The sequence below is a fragment of the Pteropus alecto genome, unplaced genomic scaffold (assembly GCF_000325575.1).
Source record: "Pteropus alecto unplaced genomic scaffold, ASM32557v1 scaffold125, whole genome shotgun sequence".
Taxonomy (NCBI): Eukaryota; Metazoa; Chordata; class Mammalia; order Chiroptera; family Pteropodidae; genus Pteropus; species Pteropus alecto.
Window position 1 is genome coordinate 10249222 of NW_006436888.1, and position 18007 is coordinate 10267228.

The 18007-nt window shown below is 58.5% G+C and overlaps 2 protein-coding genes across 2 annotated transcripts in view; one reads left to right on the top strand and one right to left on the bottom strand.

Moving 5' to 3' along the window:
- The first annotated feature begins 595 nt into the window (after nt 1-595).
- Nucleotides 596-13909, top strand: WRAP73 (WD repeat containing, antisense to TP73). The gene is made up of 12 exons (XM_015591381.2): nt 596-758; nt 3573-3725; nt 4249-4365; nt 7846-7918; nt 9119-9222; nt 9897-9983; nt 10229-10363; nt 10438-10515; nt 11415-11499; nt 12592-12717; nt 13149-13340; nt 13586-13909. The coding sequence occupies exons 1-12, from the start codon at nt 690-692 to the stop codon at nt 13726-13728; spliced, it is 1362 nt and encodes a 453-aa protein (XP_015446867.1). The 5' UTR covers nt 596-689; the 3' UTR covers nt 13729-13909.
- A 591-nt stretch (nt 13910-14500) lies between these two features.
- Nucleotides 14501-18007, bottom strand: part of TPRG1L (tumor protein p63 regulated 1 like) — a 4498-nt gene continuing 991 nt past the window's right edge. The window contains exons 3-7 of the mRNA XM_006914459.2: nt 17912-18006; nt 17723-17814; nt 17429-17605; nt 16375-16528; nt 14501-15765 (exon numbers count right to left, since the gene is read on the bottom strand). Coding sequence (XP_006914521.2) covers nt 15571-15765; nt 16375-16528; nt 17429-17605; nt 17723-17814; nt 17912-18006 — 713 coding nt within the window. The 3' untranslated portion in view covers nt 14501-15570. The remainder of the gene's footprint in view (nt 15766-16374; nt 16529-17428; nt 17606-17722; nt 17815-17911; nt 18007) is intronic.

The window sequence follows — 18007 nt, forward strand, 5'->3', positions numbered from 1 at the left end:
GGGTCGGGGGGGTGGGGTGGAAGGTGGGGTTCGTTGCAGGCGGGTTGCCCGATTTAGCCCAAAAAACAAGGAAAAACGAATGTTTATTTATACACCGTGTATAAAATATATGCATATACACTATTATATGCTTACGTACAAACGCATGTTTATATGTAAGTATATTTACACATAAACGTATTTACCTGAAAGCTTAAGTACATACGTAAATGTATTTACCTGTAAGCTTAAATACATATGTAAATGTAAATACACACAGACACACAGGACGCCCAGTTAAATTTGAATTTCGGATAAGCGGGTAATTTTTGAGTATAAGTATGTCCGTGCCGTATTCGGGAACATATTTATATTGAAAAACGATTCGTCGTTTATATGAAATTCCAATTTAAGTGCGTGTCCTGCATTTTATCGGGCAACTCTGGCGGGAGGGGCCTCCAGACCACGCACCCTCGGCACACCGCGAGAATCCCGGGTGGGAAGAAGCGCGGCGTCCGCTCCGACGCGAACTACAAGCCCCACAATGCCGCGCGAGGCGCCGGGGGCGCTGATAGGCTGAGGCGCGCTCCCGCCTTCCGTCACTTCCGGACGCGGGGCTGGCGGTTGCGGCGGCCGCCCACGGGGTCTCGGGTGCGGGGTGGGGTGCAGGGTTCCCGGCGCGCGGTCCGGCGCGACCCGCGGCGGCAGCCATGAACTTCTCCGAGGTGTTCAAGCTCTCCAGCCAGCTCTGCAAGTTCTCCCCCGACGGCAAGTACCTGGTGAGCGGCCGCGGGGCCTGGGCCGCGGGAGGCGCGTGTCAGCCCCGAATGGCGGGGACCCGGGAATCGGGGGGCCGGGCGGCCGCGGGCACGGCCCGCAGTGGAAGAGCTCGGGCGTCCGAAGGAGCGGGACCTGGGCAGGCGCTAGGGCTTCCGGGCAGGTGACCTGGGCACAGGACCTGGGTAGGGGACCCGGCAGGTGCAGCAGACAGGTGACTTGAGCGCAGGCTGCGGGCAGGTGCCAGCCTCCCTGCACCTGGGTTTCCGTCTGTTGAAAGCAGATAAAAGCGGTGCTGTCTTTACCCATTTGAGGACACAGGAGACATCAGCTCGTTATTTTGTCACGAAAAGGCAAATTTGTACTCCCGTTGGCTGTAAACGAGGGCAGCGGTGCAGCTAGTTTTTGTCATCTTTTCCAGCCCTAGTCTTAGATCTCAACCACGTGCCAAATAAACGCTTTAAATAACCAGATGAAGAGAATTGCCTGCCCTGCGGCGACTTCAGCCGGTGATTCCACCGGCGGCAGAATGATGCTACAGTCACTGCGCTACCTCGTACACGAAACTTCTGTTTTGAAATATACCATTATGACCAGTGCATATCCTCAGAGTCGTGGGGTGGGAGTGGGGAGTCAAGTGGTGGGGAGGAGAGAACTGGCATTGGAAAGCTATTAAGAAAAAAATCACACTTTTTATAAAAAGTGTGCTTAGTTTCCTTTATCCTCTATTAACTGACTGATGCTTCGTGGTTCCCTTCCAGTTTGAGCCATTAATATTCTTTTTATTCTTATCTATGTCTTTGAAAATAACACTCCCAAGTTACATGTTTGCCTTCCTTATGGGGGTATTATTCGAAATCGCATATCCTTCAGCTACAAAATACGAAACAGGTTTAGTTTAAATGGCACCTCCCAAAACCTTGGTACATTTTTCAAAGTGCCCCTCATAAATTCATTTTTTAAATATTTACGAAAATTCCAGTGAAGTATGAAGAGAAAGAGTCTATTCTCTTGCTTAACTTTGGTACTTTTTTGGTTTTTACACCCTGGTCAAAATATTGTGAGACGCTTGACGATCGAGGTACTAGAATTGTGTTTTTTTAAAGCTATATCTTAAATACCGAAGGAGGTGGGTCCATCTTGCCATTTTTAATATATTACAACAGATTTCAGATGTTTTTTCTAAGCGTTGGTACACATATTCCATCTCATGGGGAATTCATTGTAACTGATCACGGTGCAAAGCCACAATGTGAAAAGAAACATCGCGACATGTTCTCATCTGGTTGCCCGCCCTCTCTCCTTTTGCAAGGAAAACTCATCGTGGCTTTTTTAAAATGGAAGTTCGTAAAACGCAAACTAATGATCTAGTTTGACCTTGATAAGTACAAAAATGAAGTAATTTAAAATCTCAAAATTGGTTCTTGGTTTTTAAACTGTATCTATAACTGGCAGATAAGTATACTCAGACACAGATACTGTTTGCTTAGATAGGGTTGTAAACAAACATGGCCGTGGAGAAACTGTTGTTCGGAAAGCATTTTCATAGTCAGTGAATGTGAGTGTGTGAGGAGAAGCAGCCCTCCCTCCTGTGGACTTCCTTTCTGTGCTGTCGTGCGATCCATCACCCACACTCACAACACTGCTGCTCGCCAAGTGTGTGGGTTTTCCCCCCACCAAGCAGTTCTTTAAAGGGTACCGGGTGGGTGTCCTGAGGGTTAGTGTCAGACCCCACAGGCTGAGGGCTCAGCCCCAGAAGACTGCCCCCGCTTCAGATGCCAGTCGCAGGTAGGCGGTCCCCAGGTTACTCACAGCCTCTGTCTGATGTGGCTGCAGACATGAGGTTCCCAGGAGCCCCACCTCAGGTTCAGTCATTTGCTACGGTGGCTCACAGAACTCAGGGAAGCACTCACTTAAGGGTCCCCAGGTTATTAAAGAGCATGGTAAAGGACCCGGATGAGCAGCCAGGTGAGGAGGTGCATGGGGCCAGGTCTGGGAGGGGCCAGGTCTGGGAGGGGCCCGAGTGCATTGGGGAGCCTTGCCCTCCCCGTGCGCATGTGTTCACCCCCAGAGGCTCCTGAGCCCTGCCCTAATGGGACGTTCAGAACACCTCACATAGGCACGACTGGTCATTAACCCCTTTTTCAGCCCTTCTCCCTTCTCAAAGAATGAGGCTGGCCTGAAAATTCCAAGCTTCTAATGGCTCGGTTTTCCTGGTGACCAGCCTCTGTCTAAGGAGCCCACCCGGAGTCCCCTCATTAGAACAGAAGATGCTCCTCTCACCCAGGAAATTACAAGGTTTTCAGGAGCCCTGGGTCTGGGTCTGGGTCTGGGGGCAGAGACCAGAACATATTGTCTCTTATCTCACAGTAGATGAATGCGCATCTGTGACGTGTCCGTACATTTACAGAATTTAAGTGTACGAAAGGGGACCGCCATTTCTGTAGTCATTTCTGCCACCTCCTTGTAAATTGCCTACGAGTGATGAGCCCAGGAGAGGGTTTGGCTCGTGTGCAGAAGCGCTTGTTCCCAATGCTGTTCGTCCTTGCGTTTACTTTTTAACACATCGTTAAGAAAGGAGTAGAAAATGACTCAAGTAAAGTTTGAGGATGATACTTGATACTGGGCTGTACCAGGTTTAACACCTAGTTTGCCACTTCAGGTTTCTCTGTGTATTAACTCGTTTCGTTTTCAGAGCGGGCGCTGTAAACGCATGGAACCGTGGAGACAGCACGTCGGGGAGGAGAGGCAGTCGGTGGCGTGGCGTGGCCACCTCCCCGCGAGCACAGACTCAGGGCCGGCTTTTCCGTTGGCAGGCTTCCTGCGTCCAGTACCGGCTGGTGGTCCGGGATGTGAACAGCCTTCAGATCCTTCACGTGTACACGTGCCTGGACCAGATCCAGCACGTCGAGTGGTCGGCCGACTCCCTCTTCATCCTGTGCGCCATGTATAAGCGGGGGCTGGTGCAGGTAGGTGCCCGCGTGCGCGGCCAGGAGCCAGGCCGCCTCCCGGTCGGGCGCCTTCGTTCGCTGCCCTTCTGGTCTGGGGCAGAGGCGGTGCGGTCAGACCCAGCTTCCTGTAGCATCGTGATGTTTTTCTCGCAGTGTAAGTGCGTTCAGAGTGAGAACATGCTTCAATGCTCTTAATCCGTCACCCGGTACGATTCGGTAACGAGGGTCACAGACCTCGGTGTAGTGGCGGCTTGGACAGCCTGCGTGTGGGGAGCGCTGACGTGTGTCCGGCTTCAGGCCTGGAGCTTGACTCACTGGAGCTTTAGGGGTGGCAGAGGGGATGAACCTTTTAAAAACTACAGCACGGTGAAATCCGCGGGAAGACCGGCTGGCTCCGGCTCGTGCTGGCGCCGCTCGGTCGTGGCGCAGGGTCCGTGAAGCACTCCCGTGTTTTGGCGCCGCAGTCGGTACCCAGTTGTCCTTAACCTCGATCACTGCACCGACTGGTTTGCGATCCGGGTTTCTCTCTGCGGGAATCTAGGTGTGGTCTCTGGAACAGCCCGGATGGCACTGCAGAGTGGACGAGGGATGCGCAGGGCTGGTGGCTTCTTGCTGGAGCCCAGACGGACGCCACGTTCTCAACACCACCGAGTTCCACGTAAGTCGACGCTCCGTCCATCGAGGGGTGACCGCTGCCCTCCCGACTCCCGAGCTGGGTCGGGAGCGTCAGAGTGGGTGCTTCCTGCAGACGGTTCATACCACGCCCAGCAGGCCTGCGGCGGCGTCGCATGTGGTTTTAATGTTCATTTCTCTAGTTGGCGAGGCGGAGCGCTTCCATGTCTTGTTTTACACACACACACGCGTGCGCACACCTGTTCGCACACGATTTACATATGTGGTGTAGGTCACGTGCATTTACAATGGTATTTTTTCTTTTATGATCTGAGCATTTGGTGTCTAAAGATAATCCCCTTCCAACCCAAGATCACAAAGGATTTTGTCGACTGAAAAATAATATTGACTAGGTGTTTGGTCACCAAAAAGGATTTGTTCAGGAAACAAAAGGTTGCCCCCCGGGCGTGTAGACTGGCAAGCCCCGTGCCAGGCGGAGGGGCGTTTGTACGGGGTGGGGGGAGGCAGCGATGGAAGGGGAGGCCAGAAGCACAGGGCCTCGTGGTGACGGAGTTCCCGCGGGCGTCCCCAGCCCCAGCTCCTGTGTTCTCCTGGAAGCTCGTGGTTTTGGCACCCAAGTTCACAGGTGTCATCAGCAGTGAATTCACCTCCTTCCTGCACTTGGCACCTTGTAGGAGCTCAGGTGCTGCCTGCGAGGGTCTGTTTCCAGCTCCGTCCCGTCCCGTGGAGCTCTGCGTCTATCTTCGTGGTGGCAGCAGGCTCTCCCGACGGCCGCAGCTTTGTAGCCGGTCTGGGATCCAGACGCGCGTGAGAGTTCCTGTTCCGGCCTGTCTCTGAGTCATTTCGGCTGTTCTAGGTCCTTTCGTTTCCGTATCAACTTTAGAATGAATTTGTCAATTTCTTTAAAAGAAATTCCCGCTCGGGTTTTTTAACAGATCGCACCGAAGTTATAGTTTTTCTCTGCGTCAACATTTTCATCGTACAGATCTCGCACATATTTTATAAAATTTAATCTCGAGTTTTAAGTTTTGCCGTTCGGCTCTTGACCATCTGCAGTGGAGCTGGGGACGGTGCCGGGGACCAGCCGCGTTGGCTCTGGCGCGCTCACTCAGGTGCGTGTGAGCGTGCGGGTGTCTGCTCACAGCAGCGCGGGAGGCCGCACGTTTCTCCCACCGATGAAGCACCCAGCGGAGCCGCCCTCAGTTTGCTGTACTCGCTACGTTACTGTTGCAAACAACCTCTGAGACGGAAAAGGTCATTTGAAGTATTTTTGCGTAAGTTCTGGAATTTTCCACTGCGCCCGCAGCGATGGTAATAAGGACATATTTACTGTTTATGTCAAGAAAGCTTGAAAGTGTGGAAGAGGAGCTGGGAAAATTCTCTCTCTCGGAAGCGAGTGCCCTGGATTAAGTGGAAGCGCGGAAGTGACGTCCGACCCAGGAAGGGTGCGCGAGGTCCTCAGAGGTCCCCGGGGAAGACGGGCTCCTGAGGGCACAGAGCTGAGGGCCTGGGCGGGAGGCCCCTCCGTCGCCCCCTCCTCAGGGACGCGGCACCTGCTTGCACGTCACCTGCGTTGTCGCGGCTCCCTTTGAACCAAGGATGGGGGGGAGGCCCCAGGGGTACCTGAGGCTTCCGAGTCACACCTGCGGGGTCGCTGCTCCCGCTGCGCTGCTGAGGTCGGTGGAGAGTGTGGAGGCGCAATGTACCTGCCTCTTTTCTTAGTGGATTTGTTAAGTTACAAACTTGTGTTTTCTTAAAACTTTTTTCAGTGGGGGATGGAGGGTAAAAATCAAACTTAACGGGCACGCGTCTTTCCTGCCGTTAAAAAATGTGCATCCGCCGGGTCGTGCCCCTCAGCCGGGTCGTGCCCCTCAGCCGGGTCTGCTGAAGTGACACGCGGCAGTGAGTGCGTTCCCAGGAAACCCCGTGGCGGGTGTGCAGGCTTCCTGCCTGCTCTCCTCTCCCCGCTGCACCAGCAGGACAGCCCCGGAGGCAGGTAGCAGAAACCAGGAAGCTCAGAAGGCCACCTGCTGATGGGTGTCACAGGTAGACCTCAGTGCCAGGTGTGCTGGCCGGGAGTCGTCCCCTCACCTCAGGAACACCTGACGCCCTCCTCGGCCTCTGCTGTGCTCTTGGCAGGGAGCCCCAATCCTGGGCGGGGCTGTCACCACCTGGGAAGGCAGATGCTGAGTGTGGCACCCGTGTCTGCCGGGCGCACCTGCCACCGCGGGCACAGCTGCCGCGCAGGCGCACCTGCCACCGCGGCGGCTCGTCTTTTGCATCTAGCAGTGGGTCCCCAGCCTCCCGATGCCATGCGGGCTGTTCAGAGAGGCAGCACGGATGTCAGGCTTTCTTTAGTAGACGAGGTGCTGTGGAGAAAAGTGTGCCTTTTTTTAATGTCCTAAACTAGGACAGAGGCGTAGTTCGCAGGCGTCACCCTGGTACAGAGCGCAGTGCCCCACAGGTCACTTCTGATGAAGCCCCATTTGTTCAGAGCGGCACCCCTCGGCCCATGTGCCGTAGCTTTCAACGGGGCCGATAAAGTGGCTTTGTCAGCATCCACCGTGTCACCGCCGTGGCTGGAGGCGGTGGCTCCCGGGAGCGGCGGTGGCTCCCGGGAGCGGCTGTGCGCCTGGTGGAGCAGGGTCAGGACTGGGAGGGAGTTAGCGTCGGTGCCAGCAGACGCAAGGGTACGGACAGCGTCTGCAGAAACGGAAGTTCGGAAATTCTGGTCAAGGGCGCTTGCTTGCTTTAGGCGCCACAGGGGGCGCGGGGTCGGCTGATAGGAGCTCACGTTAAGTGCGGACGCAGCGGGCGTTTGGGTGACAGGCTGACAGGTTAGCGCACAGAGGCTCCCGTCCCCGTTCCCAGTGCATCTTCTAAGCGCAGGTGTCGTCCCCACCCCGACTGGCGCTTGGTGCCTCGCAGGACACTCTCCCGGCCTTTCTGTACTTGCCTGCTGAGGGAGGGCAGAGTGTGGTCCCGTGGGGGTTACTCCGAACCCCTCTGCCGGCACAGCGGGGTCAGGCCTCCTGGTAGTGGTTTCAGGATTCTCTGTCTTGCCTGGGCTGGGCCACCACTCCCAGCTGTCCCCTGAGACGTAGGAGCAGCCAGCTGGACTCCGGAACAAGGAGCCCAACCACCCCCCTCCCTCCCAATGGCTTTCCCGCGTAAAGACGTTTCTCAGACTGAATAAGCATCTTACGTTTATCATAGTGTGAAAACTGGGTTTACTTTGAACTTGTGAACTAAAGTGGATTTGTGCTCCACTTTGTGTCCCTCAAATAACATCGCTACAACATGAAAACCACACGGAGAGCACCGGATGTCCTGTGACGACAGTGAGCGTGCGGTCGACACCCCTCTTCCGAGGGAGAGCCCCCGGAACCGCTAATGTCACTCGCTGCCTCTGCGGTCAGCCCCCCACCCGGGGACCGACGAGCCGGTCACGGTGGGGGACGGTGTCTCTGGCTGCTGACCGTGCCGTTCCCTGCTCTCCCCACAGCTGCGGATCACCGTCTGGTCCTTGTGCACGAAGTCCGTGTCCTACATCAAATACCCGAAAGCCTGCCAGCGCGGTGAGTGGGCCCCGCCCCGGGAGCCGGGCTCTGTCGCCCGCACGGGCAGTTGCAGACAGGCTGGCGTAGCCACAGCAGCGCGCCGCACGCAGCCGGCCCTCCCCTTCTGTGCCCCGTCCCCCGTTATTGTGCCTCCTGTCTCGGGCTTCCGACACCCCACTGTGATACTTCCACGTGTCTCTAGAAGACAAGGGTCCCCCCGGTAAAACCAAGTCATGGTGACTGACGGGCGTCGCTTAAGGACGTCAAGGGCGAAGGGATTTGCCCGTAGTTCCCGCGACCTCGGTGCCGGGAGTGGGTCCTCAGGGCCCCCGTCGTGTCTGTCACGGGACCCACCTCACGCCCTCAGTTCTGAACTTAAATCTCTAAACCTTCCGTCGAGTGGATCTGTGTTCTCTGTGGAGGGGGATGGTGACCTGTCCCATCCGGACATCCCAGGGGAGGGGTGAGAGGCAGGCGTCCTCTGAGCGGTCGGGGAGAGGCGGGCAGCTCAGACGCAGCCCGCCACTGTGGTTTACCAGGACCCCGAGAGCTGGTTGGGTGCCCCCCTCTCAAATCAGGAAATTCGCTGGCGCGCCCGTCATTTCATAGGCCGGGGCCTGCGCGAGCGAGCGCCTCCGCATTTCTGCCTTCAGCGGTTCGGAAGTCGCACTGGAGCGAGATGCGGCTGTGCGTGTACGATGCCTTTTTACGGCTCGGATGTCAGCGTCTCTCCAGATGGCGTGCACGTTTCCCCAGTGGGGACGACAGGTGTTCCTTTGACCCATGGAGCCGACACAGAACCGGAAAACATAGCTTCATATCTCAGCCCAAGTCGATTTCCAAATTTGTAAATTCACTGCTTCCAAATGATTAAATTCAAAGCTGAATGTAAGAAATGTAGTCGCGAGCTGACGTCCAGCCAGCTGAGTCTCCCATCGTTGATTTTCTAAAACCGGGACCGTCCACTTGATGCTGCAGTTCTCAGCTGTAGCTTGTGGCTGTCGGGGCAGGCCCTTCGTGTCGGTCACGTTCTTGGCAGGTCCGTCCTCCGTGTGGGTGCCCGGGAGCCCCGGCCGCGGCCGCTTCTTGTGGATGAAGCGCGCTGTCGGCGTGGGCCGCGCCCCTTCTGACCTCTGCTTTCTGCCGTTCTTCCCCGGAAAGCCCCACTGCGGCTCCCGCTGCTGCTCCTTGACTCCGGGCTGGCTCCTCTCCCGGCAGGAATCAGCTTTTCCAGAGACGGCCGCTACCTGGCCTTGGCCGAGAGGCGGGACTGCAGGGACTTCGTGAGCATCTTCGTGTGCAGTGACTGGCAGCTGCTGCGGGTGAGGCTGCCGTGGCCGGGTCAGCTGCCTGCGGGCGCAGCGCGCGTTCCTCACGCCCCCTGGGGCCCTTGGGTCGCGTGGAGAAGCGTGATTTCGCGTCTCCAGCGGGCGGGGTGCTGCGGTTAGGCGTTTGTGGAGCGGGCTGGGGGGCGTGTGTTCGGGGTGTGTTGAAAGTTCACGTGCCGTCAAACGTGATCCTTTTTCTTATTCCTTGAATGGCATTTGCATGTGTGTTGCTTTATCAGAAAGAGGAGTGACCTTGAACTTAGTACTGGGGAGTGTCTGGTCTGGTCAGGACTTCCCAAGGGTCCTGGGGTTCGGGGCCCGGCCCTGCAGGGCAGACGGGCAGGGCTGAGGCAGAGAAGCCTCTGGAATGCCGTCGGAGCACACGGAGCCTCATCAGCCCTCAGGCACTTGAGCGGAGGGCAGGGAGCAGGGCACGCGGCAGGGGCAGACCATGCCCCCCACAGGGTCGGCGAGGCCCATGCGCGGCTCCCCTGAGCGGCTCCCCCAAGCCTCAGCGCTGCCCAGGACTTGACAGCAGGGCGGGGGGGCGGGCTGGGGACTGCTGTCCGCTTCTGGGGGCGGAGCTGGGACAGCGGCTGGGGCAGCGCCGTGTCCAGCAGGCGCGTGAGTGCAAGTCAGGCCCCTTCCACCTGTGCCCCCCACGGCAGCACTTCGACACAGACACGCAGGACCTCGCTGGCATCGAGTGGGCCCCGAACGGCTGTGTGCTGGCGGTGTGGGACACCTGTCTGGAGGTGCGAAGGTGCTTTCCCGCGTTCGCCTGATGCTGCCCCCTCGTCCCACGGCTCACCACGCCGCCTCTCCACCTGTCACCTCGGTTCCAGCCGGCAGCCCGTCCCCCTGCCGCCGCAAGGGCGGCGTCTGCCTCACCCCGTTCCCTGTCTCCACCTGCCTGCCCCCCGCGCCCTCTGCACAGCCTCGTTTGCACCTGCTCCAGGTGACCGGGCCTTTCTCAGCAGTTGACATGTCTCGCCCGCAGTACAAGGTCCTGCTCTACTCCCTGGACGGCCGGCTCCTGTCCACGTATTGTGCCTACGAGTGGTCCCTGGGCGTCAAGGCCGTGGCCTGGAGCCCCAGCAGTCAGTTCCTGGCGGTCGGCAGCTACGACGGGAAGGTGGGACAGGGGGCCACGGGCAGCGCCACGGCATGGTGGGCGGGTGGCGGGTCTCACCACGGTCTTCTCTTCAGGTGCGCATCCTGAACCACGTGACTTGGAAGATGATCACGGAGTTTGGTCATCCTGCCACCATTAATGATCCCAAAGTAGTAAGTCGGGGTGCCGCGTCTGTGTGAGCGGCATGCGGTGGGGGAGGTGGAAACGGCTTCCCTCAGCGTTATCCGTCATGCTGCAGGAGCGTCCGTCACCGTGAACTAGAGTGACTGACGCTTCACGTGGCACACTCTGCTGCTGGCCTCTACTTTGCCTGTCCATGTTCCCAAGGATGGGAAGCGGTGCCCCAGGTTGGCCTGTCTTGGCGCTGGTCCTGCTGTCTGTCTGCACAGGGCCCCGTGGCCCTGTGGAGTGGGGGCCGGGGCCGGGGCCAGGAGGGCTGGTGTCCGCCCAGGCGGTGGGGTGGGCAGGCCTGGCCCAGGAGGAGCGCCTCTGGCAGAGGTCCTGGGGGGCAGTGTGTGTCTACGTTCGGCGGGCTCTGGGGGCACAGTGGGGGCACGGGAGCCCCGGCCTTGGGGAGTTTGCCCACAGACGGGAGACCCGAGTGAGGGGGGCATGGTGCTGAGGAGCGCAGCGGCAGGGCCTGCAGGGCCGGCCTGAGGTCAGCGGGAGGGAGCAGGGGCCGTGCGGGCGTCTGCGGAGTCTGCGTGTGGCGGGCGTGAGGGCCAGGGGTTGATGCCCACCTCAGGCCTCCAGCCCGTGACTGCTGGGCCACGCGCAGCCTGGGCCGCTTGTCCTTGGCCTGTCAGGCTTCTGGTCACAGATGCCCCTCGTTCCCCGGGCCTGTCACTTGTCAGCACTGAAGTGCTGGTGTTTGGTCACTGGCTGAGTGGCTGTGTGAGCAGCTGCCGCCCACGTCGCCCCCATCCTCACAGAGTGGTTTGGGTGAGAACCCCGTGTCCTCGTGAGCCCTCAGTGGCAGCACCTGTTTGGGTTGGATGTCACCAGTACCGAGGGCTGTTGCCGCCCCTGCCCCACCGCCCGTGTCTTCCAGGTGGTGTACCAGGAAGCCGAGAAGAGTCGGCGGCGGGCGCTAGACCGCCCTGGCCACCCTGCGCCCAGGGCCGCGGAGAGCAGATGTGAGCATCAGGGGCGGGGCTCGCTCCCTTGTCTCAGTTGTGAAAAATAGGCTCCTGTCCAGGTAGATTTCAGAAGTCCTTTGTTTTCTTAAAAACATTTTCCTTCCATGTGACACCTTGGCCTGTCTCCCCACGAGTCACAGACCCCCTGGGCGTGGGTCCTGCTGGCTGAGTACAACCTCTGAAGTCTAAACTTGGCATCCGGCGCTCCGAAGGCCATATTTTAAGAATCATAAAATTTCCCTGGATGAGCCAAGGTGGGGTCAGGAGGTGGCCTGGTGAAGGGCTCGGCCTGGGGCTAAGAGCTTGCCCTGGGTCCTGGCCATGCGGCCGGCCCCTTGTGCCTCGGGCTCACCTGCAAGGTGGCCATGAGACAGGCTGCACGTGAGGGGGATGTTGGGGCCACCGCCAGGCTGGTCACTGCCTGCTGCGGGCTCAGTGAATGCTCGCGGGTGGGAGCGTCAGGAAGCTGAGCACGCTCACCTACGCGCGTCTCGGCTTCGGCTTCGGCTCCCAACCCTGCGCTTCCGGCTGCGTGATGCGTTTTAAGACTGCCTTTTAAGGCCATGTTAGGGCAGAGCTTTCCCATGAGCCCCTGCTGCCCCACGCTGACACCCCCGCCAGCGCGGGACGTGTCACCGTGGGGAGCCCATGCTGACTTGTGTCGGTAACATTACTGCACGATGTGTTTCCACGTCCCTAAAACCCTGTGCTCGGCACACTTTCACTGCATCTGAAAACTCTGAGCATGGGATGCTGGGAGACGGAGGCAGGTCGTAAGCCACGGTGCGCGTAGGCGGCGACGCGCCCAGGCCTTGGTGCCTCTGGGGTGCGGCGGGTGGCTCTGGTGCGTGGGGTTGCGGCGTGACCACTCCCCACCCCAGCACCTCAGCCAGCTTCCCGTCAAAGCCTGGCTTCCATAGGACCTTGCCCGGCCACGTTCAAGGTCATCCTGTCTTTCCTCCCTCTGACCAAGTGAGTGGTCGGCACAGACAGGCTGACGGACAGGCTGACGCCCAGGCCACCCTGGGTCCCAGGCGTGCTGTGCTGAGCCGGGGACGGCAACGTCATGCCCTCCCTTCCACGTTGCAGACGAGGTCGCCTCGGTGCCGGTGCCCCTGCAGACCGTGAAGCCTGCCGCAGACAGGGCGAACCCGAGGATCGGCGTGGGCGCGCTGGCCTTCAGCCCGGACAGCTCGTTCCTGGCCACGAGGAGCGGTCAGTGCCACGCTCGGGCCTGTGCCATGCGGTGTCCACTCACAGTCCTTTGGTGCCAGGCACACCGACGTTGGGGAGAGTCAGCTGCCGGGCCCGCCCATGGCGTCCGCCCGTCAGCTGAACCCCGATGTTCCACTCCCAGAAGCCCCAGGGCGCGGGGCTTGGTCCGGCGCTCTGCCTGGCATGCCCTCTGCGCCTGCTCCTTTCTGTTGGCGAAGGCCAAGGGCCCAGGCGCCGCTACAGCCGTGGCCTCTTCACACAAAGGCTTTTCCGCTTCTGAAGGGTTGTTATAAAAAGACCAAAAGGGACTGTCACCCGGTACACTCGGGCCCCGAGGCCAGTGCGTGCCCGCGTGCCCGGGGCCTGGCTTCGTGTTGCGTCGTCAGGTGTCAGGGCCGGGGGGATGGCGCTGTCTGCACCTCTCTCCTCAGACAACGTCCCGAGCGCCGTCTGGATCTGGGATATCCAGAAGCTGAGGCTGTTCGTGGTGCTTGAGCAGCTGTCCCCCGTGCGTGCCTTCCAGTGGGACCCACAGCGGCCCCGGCTGGCCATCTGCACGGGAGGCAGCAAGGTGTACCTGTGGTCGCGAGCAGGCTGCGTGTCGGTGCAGGTGCCCGGGGAAGGTGAGCACAGCACCCCTCACACTGGGGACGGGAGGCAGCTCTGCACCCCCTCCCGACCACCTCAGCACACACCTGATTGGGCAGCAGCCCCGCGCTCTGTGGGCGGGAAGGCCCGCCACGCTGAGGTGGCTTCGGGCTCTCGCTGGGTCACTGTGACCTGTCTGCGCACCCATGGGTCTGGGCTGCACTCAGTGGGGGACCCTGGCCTCACCCACGCTAATCCTCTGGCTACCTGCCTCCCTCAGGGGACTTCCAGGTGCTCTCTCTGTGCTGGCATGTAAGTGGGGACTCACTGGCCCTCCTCAGCAAGGACCACTTCTGCCTGTGCTTCCTGGAGACGGAGGAGGGGCCGCGCCTGGCTTCGGGCCAGCTGGGAGACCACACGTAGGACCTGCGTGGAGGCGGGTCACCTTGCACGCACTGCGGAGAGTGGCTCCTCGGGGCATTTCTCCGACCACGGGGGCCCCGCTGGTCAGCTCCTGTTTTTCTATAGCAAGGCGTTTTTGTAAATATGTATATTATAAAACTAATTTTTGTTATTTAAAATAAATATTTACCAATTCATAAAATGGCTGGTATTGGTTTTCTTGAAAGGTTCAGATCACAGGAAGGTCCCCAAGGTTTAAATTCTGGTTCCATCTTAGGAAAATAACCGAGCCCCAAGCAGCCAAAGCCCCTTAGACACCCCTTTTCCTTATGAGCCCCCATTGGTCACTGAAGTTTTCGGGAGAAAGGCTGGGGTTCCACGTGGCCTGCTCTGGAGTACGGGGAGGGGAGCCGGTCAAGGTCGTCCCGAGTGGGCTCCGCAGGGAGTGTCAACCTGGCTGCCCACCCACCTGGGACAAGTCCTGCCAGTTCTAGATTCGGACAAGTCCTGCCAGTTCTAGATTCGGGTGCTCCTGGCAGGCCGATGGAGGCGGTACGGTTCGAAAGCCAGAGTCCCCGTCCCGCTTAAAGCTTCACAGCACTGCTGGCTGGTGTCCCGCAGAGCGGCCAGGCCAGGGACTCCCACGGGGCCCTCCACACTGCACCTGGCAGCAAGGAGACAGGCTTATAGCAAGTACAGGAAGCGGTTCAAGCTTTAAAATGCACTTGCTCAAGAGCTAACTTTCTCGGTGGTTGCATCTATTGTGATAACTTCCAAAAGGAACAACGCCCACTCGATTCTAAATGTCTTTACTACAAGACCAAAAGCAGAGGCTCAAGACCAGGCGAGGTCTGAGGCAGCCTTTCGACTTGGACAGGTGACCGCATTCAGCTCACGTCCATGCCGATCACAGGTACCCCAGGGATGGGGATGTGGGGAGAGGAACTGGCACGAGCCAGCACTGAAGCTCATCACCAAATGCTGAGTGAAAGCAGCAAGCCATGGCCGGTGCGGGCAACACGCTCCCCCGCACGCCGAGGCCCAGGCACGGTCAGGGCATGACCCTGATGACCCCTGCATCTGCGTGGGAGCTGCTTCGTGAGACTCTAACCTGGTTTCTTTTTTTCAAAGTGCATTCCTTAAAGCAAACGAAGCGTATGAATGTGACAATACAGATTTAGAACACCAAGCTGTCATAACTATGTGCGAAGAACTATTAAGAGAATTTCCTCAAATTAATGAATTGTCCAAATGTGATTTTCTGCGAACCTTTTTGGGCTTCAGAAAGATGCCATGAGTATTAACACAGGTTAATTTTGGTAACAGTGTGACTTCAGATCATTCACACCAAACCAGTTCATTCGACAGCTGACAAAGCAGGTCTGTCTCCTGCTCAGCTCACCAGTCTGCCGGCTTCTTTTGTATTTACCTTAAAAAAAATGGATTAAATTTCCAAATACAAAATGACACCAAGTGTAAACTGACCGCGACGACAGGCTCCGGGTGAGGGACCGCCCCGGGCGTACCGACCACACAGCTGGGGGCAGGCAGGACGCCCTGGTGGACGCACAGAGGTTTATTAACATGCTGGAGGCGGGGTGGGCAGCGTGGCGAAGCCAGATGGAGACGCTCCAGAAGCACGAGAACAGAAGGACAGCCAGCGCACTGACAGATTCATTTTGCTTTTGTCTGTAGCTTGTTACCAATGTCCCTATCCAGCTAAAGTGTGATTTGTGTGACTGTCCTAACTGCAGTCAGTCCCTAACGGTAACTGGCCCCGACCCTGGCCACAGAGCCTGCCCGAGCCCGGCTGTCCGTGCCCAGGCCCGCCTGGCCACCTCCACAGGCTCCCGAGGGCAGTGCCTAGAAGCCTATCTTGCCTCTGGTCATGGAATAGCCCAGCTTAGCCTCGTTGTTAATGAAGGACATCAACCCCACGTAGGTCTCGATGAGAAGGGGCTGCTCCAACACCAGCACGCCGCTGGCTTGTCCGGGCAAGGGGTGCTCCTTCTGGGCCTTTTTGACAGCCTGAATCAGCAGAGCTTTGAAGCTTTCCAACTTTAAAGAGAAAACATGGAGTCCGTCACTGAACCATATAAGGAAAAACCCCTCCCCACGCCACCTGGGTCTGTGGCCACCCTCCCGTCCCCACCTTGGCCTTTCCAGCCACACCCCCTGGGGGCGCTCAGCTCACATCCTCAGTGGGGCTCTGGAAGCACCAGACCTCACCTCCACGCTCACCTGGGCCAGACCACAGACAGTACTCAGCACCTCGCTCCCCACAGGTCTAAGTGGTTTTGCCGTAGCGAACCACCTAACCCTTCACACCAGCAACCAGGCCAGGAAGGCGGACAGCTGGCTGGCGGGGGACCTATCAGGGGCCCGGACTCTGCTCTCACCACTGGCCCCAAGGCCTCCTCTCCTGGTGAGCATACAGACCTGGGCCGGGCCAGTTGCCATGCCCCAAAGCCCTTCTGGGCCGTTCTCCGAGACGATGATCACGGCCACTAGGGCCACATTATAAAGCTATGCCACTGGCCACATGGAGCTATTTAAACGTAAAATTATTAAAAATTAAGAGTAACGCTTCAAGTGTCTGAGAGCCGCACGCGGCCACTGTGCTGGGCAGTGCAGGCCGGGATTGGCAGTGCTGAGTCACGGTCTTACTTGGCACAGAGAGGCTGTCTTCTCATCCGCACCGGCCATCGGGTGCTCCATGAACGTGGCGTACGGCACGTTGGTGGACCAGGGGTTCCATCTGTTTATGAAGGAAGGGCGGCTCTGCTTGTCCCACTGAATGCGAATCCCCAAACCTTCTCGTCTGCCAAGTCAGGAGAAACGAACCAGACGTCACCTAGCAGGCCACGGCCTCCATGGCAGCCTGGTCAGTTACAGCGTATGACATGAAAAGCTCTTAAGGGTTAAAGGCAAGAGCAACGACATTTCACAAACGGAAAGGACCTGTGGGCTTGAGGGCTAATGGTCGCCTCCAGTAACAGCTGCATTAAGCAACTGCGTTAAGCACTTTTAAACAAGAGAACGTGAACATACTGTCTTGCTTAAGCTAAACCTAACCTTTACATAGTCACTGACACGTAGCAGGTAACAGGGCTGCGCCACAGGGGAGCTCACCGAGTGCACAGCACTCATAACCTCTAGGACTTTCTCCTGAATGTCTTACTGGTGGTGAAGTTTTAGGCCATCTTCACTTTCTAAATTCCCTATCTTAATCGCGACATCTCAACGACACGGTTTAACTCAACCGACCAGTGTCTGGATTTCTCGTATTTCAGAGATCTCCCCTCGAGCATGAGGCTCAGCTCTCCAGCGCTGGCCATTAAACGCTTTCAAAGTTACCTAGCTTTCAGGGACGTCTCCAAGGCAGTGCACCGTTCTCGGTAAGAGGGACTCGACGTGACCAAGCTGCTCCTCTCCTGGCCAGAGATAAACCCTGTTCTGTCCTTATCTGAGGAACATCTGCGTTCAGTCTACTTCAGTGCGTCCCGAATTCACTTGAATACGAGCTGAATAGCCGCTCCTTTTAGCACCAGCCACCCAGAAGTCACTAGCTTCTACGCCGAGAAACTACAGACTTTGGAGCTGAGGCTTTTACCGGCTTTTACGTCACCATGCAATGGCAGACACGAGATGACCCAGGGGGCTGGTTTCAGAAGGGCTGGTTGCCAGGCCCCGGTGCTGGCTCTCTGCCCAAGAGACTTACTTGTTGAGCGACTTGGGGGGGAACTGGAACTCCCCGCAGGAGATGGTGTCCACCGCATTCAACGCCACCCGGACCACCTGCTGGCACTGGAGGCTGATGAAGTCGTACTTGCAGATGAGCAGCGACTGGTCGGTGATGAGCACCAGCCGCTCCTTCTCGTTGTTCCAGTGGTCAACCCTGTGGGCACCGACAGGCGTCACCTCCGCCCGCCAGGCGCACTCGGGCAGGCTACGGAGGGTGCGCTAGGGTCGCGCTCAGGGTCGGGGTCCCCCACCCAGGACGCGCCCCGCTCACTCGGTCAGCAGCCACACCCCCTGGACGTCGCCGTCCTCCACGGGCCGGACCACCACGCGGATCTCGTCCACCGCCTGCTCGATGGTGCCGGGCTGTGCGCGGGCAGAGGGCAGGGGTCACTCTCGGTTCCTCCAGGCCCCTCTCCGCCCCCACACCCCGGACCCTCCCCCGGCCCAGGCCTGGCCTCACCCGGAACACGAAGTACTCCTTGACTCGCGCGCGGCGCGTGGGGTCGTGGACGCTGAGCGGCCACAGCGTCTGCCGCAGCGGCGTGCCCGGCCGGCC

Bases quoted from the DNA above. Each gene is read 5' to 3' on its own strand.
- WRAP73 (XM_015591381.2), top strand. From the start codon at position 690: ATGAACTTCTCCGAGGTGTTCAAGCTCTCCAGCCAGCTCTGCAAGTTC. The intron at 4,366-7,845 runs GTAAGTCGACGC...CTCTCCCCACAG, and splicing joins TCAACACCACCGAGTTCCAC to CTGCGGATCACCGTCTGGTC. The intron at 10,516-11,414 runs GTAAGTCGGGGT...CGTGTCTTCCAG, and splicing joins CCATTAATGATCCCAAAGTA to GTGGTGTACCAGGAAGCCGA.